At 52.9% G+C, this 12,664-nt stretch overlaps 1 protein-coding gene across 3 annotated transcripts in view; it reads right to left on the bottom strand.

The window, feature by feature from the left end:
* The window catches only part of MAP2K3 (mitogen-activated protein kinase kinase 3), a 30,742-nt gene that overhangs the window by 14,045 nt on the left and 4,033 nt on the right, over nt 1-12,664 (bottom strand). Inside the window, exon 1 of one of the 3 annotated variants that reach the window (XM_085074472.1) lies at nt 4,161-4,587. The exons of the other annotated variants lie outside the window; for them this stretch is intronic. Within the exon in view, the coding sequence (XP_084930598.1) occupies nt 4,161-4,176 (16 nt within the window). The 5' untranslated portion in view covers nt 4,177-4,587. Of the gene's footprint in view, nt 1-4,160; nt 4,588-12,664 lie in introns of those variants that run through there. 3 annotated transcript variants of the gene reach the window in all.

Raw genomic sequence — 12,664 nt, 5'->3', positions numbered from 1 at the left:
CCTTGAGATGACTGTCAGCCAGCAGAGAATGCATGAAAAACCCATGCTTACACAGGCTGAGGCACCTGGCAAGAGGATGCTGTTGTCCCCCTCCTGCCAGCTCCAAACAGCCCTGAGACAACAAAACCCACTGCTGCAGAAGGAAATGAGGCTCAGTCAGGGCCAGGACAGGCCAGAAAATATTTCACCTGCAAGCGAAAATACCAGCCCAGCTCACTGGGGAAATAAACTGACCCCGAGGGGCTGGAGTGCTGCAGCTGAGAGCATCAATGTCCTGACCCCCCAGGAGAGACAAGGGAGCAGCTGCACTTTGCAGCTAAAGGTGCTTCTGGCTGCACAGAGCTGGAAGATGCATTGGAAAGCAGGAACACCAAGGTGTGCTCCAGGCACGGGGCTGGGAGCAGACAGCTCAGGGTGGCCTTGGACAGCCTTTCAAAACAGCTCCTACCTGCCTGGCTGCCAGCAGCAGGCGTGTGGACAAAGTCCAGCACTCCAAAGGCTGCCAGGGAAGGGAGGGGAGAGGCGAGGAGCTGGAATTTCAGCAGGAGAGACAACATTGTGTGAGAGCTCCTGCAGCTGCAGCAGGACAGAAGGGTGTCCAACATGTCCCCAGCACTGCCAGCCCCCATCCCTGTGCCCTGCCAGCTCCAAGACAAAACAGGCGCCTGGAACTCACTTTTCCTGCCATGTCCTTCCCCAAATGCAAACCTCACCGGGTTTGCAGGTTAAAGCTGGTCTGCAACATACTGCAAAGGTCCCAACTGCAGGACCAGCAGCATCCCACCCTGCTGAGGGAATCAGCACAGTTCAGTCCATATCCCCATCTTATCTGCCACTTTTCCTGCATCAGAGCTGACCCACAATCTCCAACACCAGCACAGTTCCCATGATGAGAACTTCCAGCTCAGTGAAACCAGCCAACAAGCCACTCCACCCCAAACCGATCCCGCTTGGATGGAAACCACCCGACCATGTCAGAGCAATCACAAGTTCTAATTTGTGAGCCTGCAGAGTTTCCCTTCCCCATCGCCCACCCAGCAGGGCTGGAAGGGGCACTATGAATAGCCCCAGACACCCACTGATGGCACTTTGCAAAATACCCAGTTGAGTAACGACGGGAGCAAACGCAAAACAGAGCCAAAGGAAAGATGTTGTCCGTGGGTTCAGAAATGCCTGCCCTTCCCACTCCCAGCTACTCAGTGTGGGAGGCCAAGAACACAATCTAGAAACTGGGGGTCCCCTGAGTCCTTCTGCACTCAGGCAAGTCGTGGAGCTCACCATGGGCACACACCCCATTCCACCCCAGGGGAGAAGGAGCTTTGTACTAAGCATTTCAGCCCCAGGAGCTGCTCCAAAACTCCGAGTGGTCTCTGCTCCACACACAGCCCCCCCAGCAGTTACCAGCCAGACCTCCACATGAAGCCCTGAAATCCCCCCGTCCTGGCTGGGATTCTGCTCCATCTGTTTGCTCTCCCTCTCCCCAATTGCCATAGTAACCCTGCAGAGCCTGCACAAAGCGCCTTCTGTGCTGCCAGCGGCTCCCCTGGCACTGTGGCTGTGACTCACGGGGCAGGAGCAGGGTCCACTGGATCCCGAGCCAGGCAGGATGGCCTCAGCCATTCCTCAGCCCTGGGTGCAGGACCAAGGCTGGAGGGAGCTGGAAGCTTCCAAATCCAAGCTTGCAGGCAGGATTTGCAGCAAGGGACACAGAGATTCCCTGTCCCAAACTCCCTGCTCCGTACAGGAGAGTCATTTAATGTGCACTGGCCATGAACTCTCCTGTCACAGGCACCCTGCACACTTCCCTGTACTCCCAAACTAGCACCCTTGACTTCCCAGTGTTGGAATCAGCGACCATCCCCTTCCCAGCCTGTCCTGCCTAGCCCCAAAAAGCAATTCCTAGCTCCAACCTGGCAAAGCACCGCCTAAACCAGAGGTATTACACCACCACTCCCAGGCTCTGCCTGGGCCACCTACGTCGGGTGGAAAACCCAGCTCAGCCCATGCCTGCAGGAATAAAATCACCCAGCATTCTGCCCTGCAGCCAGGGAGCTGAGGCAGAGGTTGGATTCGTTTTTTACAGCTCTCCTAAAATTGGCCACGCGATTTCCAGTTCCTGAAGGCTGGGCTGAACTCCTTGCTGCGAGCTTCTCCCACTGCTTGTGGCACCAGTGCCTCTACAGCTCCCCAAGGAGAGCCCATGTCCTGTTCAGTGTGAATGAGAGTGCAGGAAAAACTGGGGAAGGGAATAAAAAATAGGGGAAAAAAGAGAGAAGCAGAAAGGCAGTGGGATGGGCATGACATGACCCTGCAATCCAAGCCCTTCAGTCGCAGGGCAGCATTTGCCTTCAGCCCCCGCAGGCAGCTGCTGTCAGCTCCTTCCCACTGGAGAGTCCCTGGCACTGCCTCTGCTACACTTGAGACTCAGCACAATCCCTCCCACATTTGGGATCCCGGCAGGGTCGGTGCAGGAGGAATTGCTAGAATGTGCACAACTGCTTAGGTCACCTGAAAACCCTGGAAACACTCCAGTTTCCCAGGGCACTGGGCTCTTGCAAGAGGGGTGTCTGCAAGCACAGGACACGGTGCCTGCAAGCACAAGTTCCCCTCAAGAGATCCCTCCATGAAGACCAAAATGCAGCAGCAGCACAAGGCAATTTGGGGACAAGTCCTGGTTATCCCTGCAAGCTGCAGGGCTCTGCTGGCAGCCCCGAGCCCATGGGATGGCAGAGCACCACTCTGGGCACAGGAAGGAGCTGCCAGCCTCAGACACACACAGCACAGTGCCCTGCACCCAGGCAGGGGAAAATTAGCTGACAGAAGTTCCTGGTGTGGATGAAATTGCAACCCACGTGATGCTGCAGGCACGTAACTGCATCCTTTATGCTAAGAAAGGAACCATTTCCTCCTAAAGAAAAAAAAAAGAAAAGCCCAACGAGTTTTTTTTTCTCATGCTTATAACCACCACCAGTTAAGAACCACCAGACAGTTCCTGGAACTGCCTAATTCAACACTGGAATCCTCATTTTTGCCACCACCAACTTCAGCCCTATTCAGCTGCACCTCTCCAGCAGAGGTTTTTCCTTCCCACTCCGCTGGCGTGGGCGGAGAGAAACGAACAGGACAATCTGAAGAACTGCAAATAAAACTATTTGCCTGAGTCGACCTTTGAAATTAAACCTCTTCACTGCCTCCCCGGGGCTCTGGTTGCAGCTCCAGGTGAAGTCCTGGGCACAGGAGGCTGCTCTGAGAGCTGCACTGCTTTGTTAGTGCTGGGGGGAAATGTTTGGGATGCATCCCGGTTCTCCTCGATGAGAGAGAGGGGGAGAGTCAAATGCCATAGACAGGGCAGAAGGCTGGAGGGTTGATCCCAGCCCTGCTGCAAAGAAGGAGCTGGAACAAAGAAGCATCAAGGAAAAAATAAAAAATAAAATAAATTCGAGGCAGGGTGCAGAGCAGAGAGGGGAATTTGGGTGCTTGGTCATGAGAGCCAGCTCCTCACAGGCACACTTTGTGCTGTTTGGAAAGTGGAAAAAGCTATCCATGGAAGTGGAAAAAGGGCTCTCAACCTGCCCAGAGCCATCACTCATCAGCCTGCCGAGGTCCCGCTGCAGATGGGGTCAGCACTCCTCACTTCTGCAAAACTGCCAGCCAGCAGCAGGAAAAAACTACGCTGCACAAAAAGCCCCTTGCAGCCCCAAAACAGCCTGTCAGCCTGTGCTGAATCAGAGCTCCCACTGCCGGGGCCATGGGCACCCACCTTTCCCGTGCAACAGGCAGGGGACAACCACGGAGAGCTGCTGGAAAAGCCTGCGTCCCAGGAATGCGACTCAAACCGGAGCCAGAAGCCAGCTTTACCCTCTGCATATTTTCCTTCAGACATGCCGGCTTTGATTCTATTTTTTTTTTTTTTTTTTTTTTTTTTTTTGCAATTAAGACAACAGAGTTTTAACCGCACACAAAACATGCAACTTTCCCAATGCTTTAAAAATAGATCCCCAGCTGCAAAGAGAAAAAGAGAATGCCCCCCCGCCCCAGCCAGGAGAAACAAAACCGCGTGGATCGACCCCAAAAAAAAAAAAGTTACACTGCCCCCTTTTCGCACCAAAATCAGCCCTTTGCTCTCCCCCACCACGTGTTTTGGAAATTGCAACATCTACCTTGCTTCTTGTCCATGGTTTCCCAGAAATGAAGAGCAGCGCAGGCACGCCTGGCAGAAGAGAGGGATGGGGGCGGACTGGAGGAGGGAGGGGAAAAAATTCCCGCAGGATCCAGCGCACGGCACTTCTTGCAAGCACCGATGATTCCTTTCAGTGGGAATGCATGGCCCCAAGCGCCCGCTGGCTTCACAGAGCCCTCCTCGCCCGATGTCCCCAAACCCCAGCGGTCCCCAAGGCGGGGAGCAGCAGCGCGGGCGAGCAGAGGGAATCGGGGAAGGTAGAGCCGCGTTCCCTCATCGGCAGCTGCCGAGGCTGGCCGGACTCGGCTCCGGTTACCCTTGAAAGCTCAACAGTTGTAAAAACTGCAGCAGAGAAATAGCAGGTGACGTCAACAGGAAACTGGTGGGGAGCCAAGTCCAGCTCCCGGAGCTGCTGAGCGCTGGATTGCCACAGTGCATCCCGGTGGGACACGCTCTCTTCCCAAAAATCCAACCATTCCCAGCCAGCCTGCAGGCACAGCCATCCCACCGGAGTGACCCTTGCTTTAGGACAGCCCTGGCACCAAGCAGCAGAGCCTAGGGGAGCTCAGACTGGCTGGTTTGGGCACCAAAGGGGTGGTGGGGATGGAAAGAGGTCACATTTCGTTGTGCTGCAGGTGACACGTTAATTGCTTTGCTACTAACGACTATTACCACAACAAATAGTAGAAATGTTGTTCCGTGACAATGCCGGCACGGAGCTCAGCAGCTATTCCAGGGTGACAACCGAGATGGCATCTCTGGTGGCAAAATACAAATTGCTGCATGGATTTGGCTGGGAAATAGCAAGGGAGAGTGGGAAAATAAAAGCATTCATTTCTCTGCAAGCACGTGCAAGAAAAGCCTTGTATATTGTGGCCAAGTATTGCTGCTCTTCCCCTTTCCCTCCAAACCACTCCAGCAGAAGCCAAGGCTGATGTTCCTGATCAAAGCCAGGCTCAGCTGTGACAGGCTGCAGTTTTGTTTTCGATTTCCCTGTCAGCCTGGAGGGGAGATACTGTACCAGCTTCTTTACCTTAAACTAATTATAGAAAACCTAGCAGTGCTTTGCTCCTGAGCTCTCTCCCAACTCCAGGCTGTGCTGGACCAGGCACACTTGCAGGCTGAAAAGTCAGAGGTCAAGGTAAATGCACATACCAACATAATGAGTGGCTCTAATTTTAAATAGTGTTTATGTAAGCCCCAGAAGGACTGCGGAAGGTATTTTCTCAGGCTCATTTCCACTCCCAGGGTATAGTTTCAGGCACAGATCATCAGCACATAAAGGATGCTGACGCAGGAGCTGCTCTTGCAGATGGCACTGAGAGCCACCAGCAGCAGTCCTTGGCACTCCTGGGGAGAGAAGTGCTGTGCTGCCCTCCCATCACTAACTCTATTAACAGCTAATTCCCTCTGACCCAGACACAGACACTCCAAGGATCTTTGCAGACACCCACAGAGTCAGAGCTGCTTTGGAGCAGAAAGTCCCTAACCCAGCAGGTGGGATGGGAAAGAAGATTTCCTTTGAATTAATCCTGTTGGGTTTCAGCGCCCGAGGACCAGGGGTGGTGTAAGGCAGAGCTTCCCGACATCTCAAAAGCATCTTAAAAAAATAAACAAACAAGAAAAAAAAAAGAAAAAAAAAGAGAAGAAACAAAAACAAACCCAGCCATCCTTTCAAGTCTCACTATTGGCAGCTCTTTCAAAAGTTTGCTGGTGCAGTAGGAATAGCCAGGCCTGGAAATATGTGCACTGCTTGCCATTAATTATCCAATCCTTTATAGGGCCACAGGTAATCCCAGAAGAACAAAAGGCATCAGGTGTTTCACTGGTGTTAACAAAGCCTTCCCACGAGGGATGTCACCCCAAAACAGCTGAGAGATGCTGGGAGAGCAAACCTTGGGGAGAATTCAGGCACTCCCACAGGGTTGGGTACACCAGGGCAGAGCCAGGGACTAGGATGGCTCCCATCCCTCCCAGCAGCCTCCTGCCAGGGGGGCTGGCTTGAATAAGGGGAAGAGCACACCCTCAAAAACAGCAATGAGCTCAAACAGTGCCCTGCCAACGCCAGGCCCCTCTCCCCACCCTTCCCCTGTGCACACACAGCCCCTCCCGAGGTCACTTCAGTTAAGGCTGGGTCACCACCACAGACAGGGACCAGGCATGGGGATGAGCTGCTTTGCCATGAGCAGCACAAGTGTCCCATTTGGGGTTGGAAAGAGTCTTTTTACAGGCGTGTTTGGGATAGAGCATATATCAATGTCTTCACCTGTCCTGAATGAAGAGTTGCTGTCTAACCACAGGGATAAGGTGATTTCCATGGAATACTTCATTCCCTCTGATCAGAGAAAAGCCCATGCACCAGCTGGCTGCACTGTCTTAGCACCACACTGCCTGATGCCCCCACATCTCTCCATCCAACCAGGAATGGCAGCAGCTCCCCTGGTCAAGGCTGCAGCCCAAAGCCTGGGATGCACTCGCCTTTCCACACACAAGGCACACATCCCACAGGAAAACCCCACGAGCCTGAGCCATGCACAGGACATGCAGCCTGGAAACTCTGTTTTAAAATAGAACCTTTGAACTCAATCCAGTTGGAAAGGGGACAGGGTTATCTTTCTCATCCCCTTGGACTGGGGATGAGATAGTCCGTGTTTGGGGACAATCCATCATGGCATGACACAGGACTCTGTCCCCCAGCAGAGGGGATGTCACACCCACAGTGCCACCAGCTCTGGGTGAGACTGCACAAGGAAGAAGGATGTCACCTCCTGGTGCCCAGCGAGGAATTTGGGGATGGGCATTTCAGCCAAAGTCTCTGACAACCAGAGGCATTGGCACAGCCACCTCTGGGGCTCACAGCCACACCCGGGCTCCGTGCACTGGCGAGATAACGCCGAGGCTCTGCCAGCAGCCCCGGGAGGATGTCACCGCCCAGCCACATTCCAGCTGTATTTTTAGGTTACCTGCACAACCTCGAGGGCTGGAAAAAAGCCTGATTTTGTCCCCGTGTGTCAGCCTGCTCTCACCCAGCCCCATGACAATGGAGCACATGGGTTCCACCCCACGAAATTACACGTGAGCAGAGGCCAGACTGCCCTCAGGAAGCTGAAAAGCCCCATCGGGGTGACACTCACACGGTGACATTACAGGACATATCATGTACATGCCCAGAGTTGTGGAGCTTTGCACCAGAGCTTGTGCAAAACCCCTGTGCAAAGGTGGTGACAGTCACAGGGACACCTGTTCAGAGCAGGCACTGAGCTGGGGTGCAGGCAGAGCATCCTCTGGATGGACAATGCCTCTTTTCACCCATTGTTCCAACTGGATTTTCCCCCCAAAAAAAGCAGTGGCTGAGGCTGTACCTCTTCAAAGCTCAGCCTTGGCATGAGACAAAGATCTGGAAGGAATCCCAGCCCTGATGCCCTGGGATTGTCAGGAGAAAGCAAAGGAGAAAATGCTCAGAGAAGAGCAAAGAGCATGCTAGAAAAAAAAATTAGGAAAAGGAAGACGCAGAAACATTGTCACCTGTGCCCATCTCCTTGCCAGCAGGTACCAGCATCACTCCTTTGATTTTTCACTCCACAGGCAATGCCATGAAAAAATAAAACTGGAATTGATGTGGCCAGCTAGTGACAGTTTCCTGATGAGAGAGAAAACTCAAACCGTCCTTGGAACAGATCAGCTTGACAGGAGGCACAGTGGGAAAGGGAGTAGTTTGACTTTGTAATTGTCAGCAGTAACTCAACTCCACCATCAACAGACACTTTTTCTATCCAAACTGGCATCATTCAAGGACTTTCAGTTCTCCCCAAAACCTTGTAAACTTATCAAGAGAGCAAAGTATTCTCCTCTCTGCTTCTTAAAAAAAAAAAAAAAAGGAAAGAATAGATTTCTACCATCCTCCCTGCAATTTGCTTTGGGCAGGGATAGAATGATGTCACCTCTGCAAATGATGTAAGACAGAGCAGGCACCTGCTAGGAAAATGGAATTTATGGAGGGGAAAAAAACCCTTCATGTTCACTGCTGCCTGCTCTGGGAGAGGGACAGAAACAAGAGACTGACCCGAGTGCTTCCCTGGCCTGCAGACTTCAGGCAGGACTTTCAAGAGCAGCATCTGCACTGGGGAATGGGGCAAACAGCTGCTCAGAGGGTTCTCAGTGACATTATTCTCCAGGGACTTGGAATGCTTCTCCATTCCCAGGGTGCCACCACAGCTGGGGTGGACAAAGCCTGTGCATCTTCAGAGAAAAAATTCTGACATCCAGCACTGACCCAGCACCACATCTCTGGGGTGCAGGAGCACTTGATTATTTCCTTTGGAGCAGGGTGCTGATCCAACAGCTGACAGAAACTAGCAGGCAAGTGCTGCAGTACAATTCCCTACGTTTCCTGCTGTTCCACATCAAATTTTTGCTCTTTTTGGTGCATATTCAGTACCAACCCTTTTCCCTGCCTCTCTCACCCTGCCCCAAAGGACAGACTACATCCACATTCCCAGAACAAATCCCCTGTCCAGCTCGTCCATGAGAAATCACCTGCAAACATTTCTCCCCTTTGTTCCCTCACACTCCCTGCTGCAAAGCATAAAAAATCCCCCCCAGTTAAAGGCTGGACCGCCAGCACACTGCTAGCATCACCCTGCACTGTCTCCTCTCCACAGGCTCTTAACAAAGGCTGCACCAAGTCTGTATGGGGAAAACACCTATTTTGTGGTGGATTTGCCCAGAACCCACAGGGCAGCTTTGATTGATGATGGGGAAAAGCAGTGGCTCCACAGGAAACGTGCCCACAGCTCAGTGGTGTTCCACCACCTTGGTCCCACGTGGCCCCAGCAGGAAGAGCACAGCTGCTCCTCTGGGTGGGATTGATCTTCTTTCCCCTCCTTCTGTCACTTCTCTCATATCCACTTATCACACTACACTTTTTTCAGCGTTCAGGGAAGTGAGAGTCGCTGGCTTTTCCTAGTAAAGGCAGATGAAAGAGCTGCCTCTCCATCCCAGGAAGCCAGAGGTCTCCACAGATGGGTTGGTCCCGACGCATCCGGCTCACATCCCGGCTCAAGAGCTCGCAGTGACTCAGTGCAGCTCAGCCTGCAGCTCTCCTGGGGCACATTCAGGGCTTCCAAGAACCATTTCTATTTGAATAAGAGATCACTGATTTTTAAGAATCCCCTGTCTCCCGGAAGAGCGAGCCTGACATCCGTGTTTTGGGGAAAGGAGCAGTGTTCTCTCTGCACGGTGACGTGTGGAGAGGAGCTGGAAGATGTGTGAAACATCAAACCTGTTTGAGATCAAGGGAAACACACCCTGGCTCCTATTCCTGGGTTAGTTACACAAGGTCTCCCTCGCTGAGCTGAGGCTGTAAAGCCCCACGGGGAAACCCACAGTTACCAAAGACAAAACTCTCTGCGGATCCAAAATTAAGGGTAAACTCTTTGCAGCTACCTGGAATGTACACAAAGAAGTCACACCTACAGAGGAGCTGCTGGAGGAAAAGCTGAGTGGTTTTTGAGCACCTTAGCACAGCACACCCCAGGTTGATAAGAATTAGAAATTCACCCACAATTTCTGCTTGGTTATTTCTGGAGACACCTCCTCCAGCCCACGCTTCACTCTCGCCACTCTTCAAGAAACCAGGCAGGGACAGGTGTAATTAATACCTGCAAAAAGCTGCTCTTGGGTAAGAAAGCAGTGTCTGCAGAGCACAAGAGACAACTGCAGAACAGCACAGCCCTGCAGGTATCCTGGGCTCTGAGGACAACCCCAGCCCTGGCTGGCGCCAGCCATCCTCTGGCACCTGGTGCTCATCTCTGATGATGCTCACAGCCAAACAATTGCAGGGATCAACCCAAAACCTGAGGGAAATGGGCTGCAGATGCTAACACACAGTGAACACAGAGAGCTGTACAAGCAGATCATCCAAAACACCCACCACTGCTTTTTTAGCAGCCTTAAAGCAGTGTGGAGCTGCTTCCAGACTTGAGGAAGACGGGTGCTGCCAAAGAGAGACAGAGCTTAGCACAGGGGCTGGTCAGGTCCAGCAGCATCACCTCCCACCCACCAGCACCTTCATCCCTCTTTCTGCACAATTACATCTTTTATTTTCTGACCACCACGGGGGTGGCAAGGAGCACCATGGGTGAGGATTTGGCACAGGGTGGAGGATTTTAGCCGTGGGGAGCCCAGGGAAACCTCAGAAGTCAGCTGAGCACACGTGCACACACACAGAGGTGTCACACACTGCCCTGCCCCGTGCCAGCAGGGATTTTCTGGGGGTTTTACACACAGGCACGTGGGGCTGGGCCTGTCACCTACCCCCGAGCACCTTTCAGAGGTGTCTGGCAGATGACAAAGAGCAGCCGAAGCCACGTATCAGCACGAGATCATCTCAGCTTTGGCTGGGGTGCAACTTGGCAGCACGTCAGGAGAGAAACCAAGCGGTCCAGAGCGGCAGGGGATTTTGAACTATGCAGAGCAGCTTTCCTCAAAAGCCCTGACCGTGAGCACATCTGGCCCTGGGCGCAGGAGCCACGTCATTTTCAGTGACAAGCTGCAATGACATCCTCGTGTCTGCAGCACGACACACCCCTGCAGCCATGCCCACAGCGTTCAGGGCTGATTCAGAGGGGCCATCCCAAGGGCTGCACACTTTGCTGCTCCATCATCTCCCTCTCAAGCCTCAAAATTCCCACTCCCACACCAAGTAAACCAAGATCTTCGTCTTACGGCAAAAAAATTCCTCCAGTGTTTTTGCCCTTCACCACCTTGGAGAGGCAACAGCCTCCTGCAGGGAGGGATGAGCTCAGCAAGAGGGAACATCTGCTCCAGCTGTGCCAAACACCCCCCAGTCAGTGAGGTCAGGATGTTGCCATCTCCAAGCTGCTGTTCACACACACCAGTGAAGACATCCAGGGCACCCAGCCCACTGCAGCCACCCCCTGCAACACAGCCAGGCTGCTGTGTCAGCCATCCCCACGGGACCCCAGCTAGGAGGGAATTCTTACACACACACACACACACCACAAAGCAGTTTCTAACTGGCCTGCAAGCCCAGACAAGCTGACACTCCCTAGATAACCCCGTCATCCTCGCCTAAACCACCCCCAGCCCATCTACGTAACCAGCCCTGCGTGTTTGTGATCTGTCAGACACATGACTGTCACCTGCCAGGCCCTGCAGGACAACTTCTTCCCCTCCTGTCCCTCTGCCCTGCACCCGCTGGTCCCCTCCACACCCATCACTGATGGATGCTGAGGGAGGATGTGGCTCTTGGCACCACCAAAGAGATGCTGGCAGGACCCCATCCCCGCTGCAGGGATTTATGCATTCCTTATGCACCTCCAAGACCTTTATACATTAAATACAAGCATTAAAAGCTGTTTTTACACTTCCTAGAAGGCACTATCACAGCAGGAGATGAGGCAGCAGGGATGAACACTGGTGACAAGGGGCACTTGGTGCTCAGCAGGCAGATCCCAGGGAGACAAGGGTCCAAGCTGTTCCCAGAGAGCTCCATCAGACACAAGCATTTTGGCTGATGCCAGTGCCAAACCACAGCTAAGGTTAGCAGTCTCTGATGGGAAATTACTTGTATTGAGCACTCTGGAGGTTTCTTCCTTTCCAAACCCAGATTCTTTTTTGGTGGTGGTGAGGGGGGAGGAAGGGGGAACGCTCCACAAACAACTTCTGGTAAGTGTTGTCTCCTCCTCATCCTGCCTCTTTCAAGTTATGTTTTTCGTGGAAATTTATCTTTAATTTTTTTTTTAATAATTTCAGTTGAAATGATGAAATTAAGGCTTAGAGCATGGGACAGACCAACTCAGCAGTGCCCCTCCTTGGGCACAGTGCAGGCAAGAGGACACCCACCGTGGCAGCTCAGTGGGTGCTGCAGAGGATCCACCTCATCCCCACCTTCACCCCACTGCAGGTCCAGAACCTTTCCCAGCAGTAGGCAATGATTTCCTTCCTCACCTACCCACTGGGACCCCCAAATCCTGCCCTTCCCCTTGGCCACACTATAACCCACCACATTTCACACAGGCAGCATCTCTGCCCCAGCCTTTTGCTGGGCAGAGAAATGGCTACAGGAGGAAGGAGCACACAGGGAGCACTGTCCTGGCTCCAGAAAAGGGAGCAGACTTGGATCCATGGCAAAGTGAGGCCCACTGGGGCCACAAGGCAGCACTGTGACATCTGAGATCACTGCAGTTGTGCCTGGTAATTCTAGTGTTCCTTGGGACAATGATCATTGGGACTCCCAACACTGCCACAGCACCTCTGCAGCATTGCCCTCACACAGATCAGGGGCTGTGGGGAGATGGAATTATCTACCAGGCGGAAAAAAACAACAGGAACTTCCAGTTTCCACCATAAAAGAATCCTCTCTGCCCTTTCCCCCACTCCAAATCCCTGACTAACACTTGACCTGTTCTACAGAGGTTTGTCAGCAAGAGGCAGTGGGTAGATCCAGTTCCATATGTACCC

This window comes from Lichenostomus cassidix, chromosome 14 (genome assembly GCF_008360975.1).
Source record: "Lichenostomus cassidix isolate B80296 chromosome 14, HeHo_3.0, whole genome shotgun sequence".
Classification (NCBI taxonomy): Eukaryota; Metazoa; Chordata; class Aves; order Passeriformes; family Meliphagidae; genus Lichenostomus; species Lichenostomus cassidix.
Note: the sequence above shows the minus strand (reverse complement) of the source record. Positions and strands in the feature narration are given on the sequence as shown.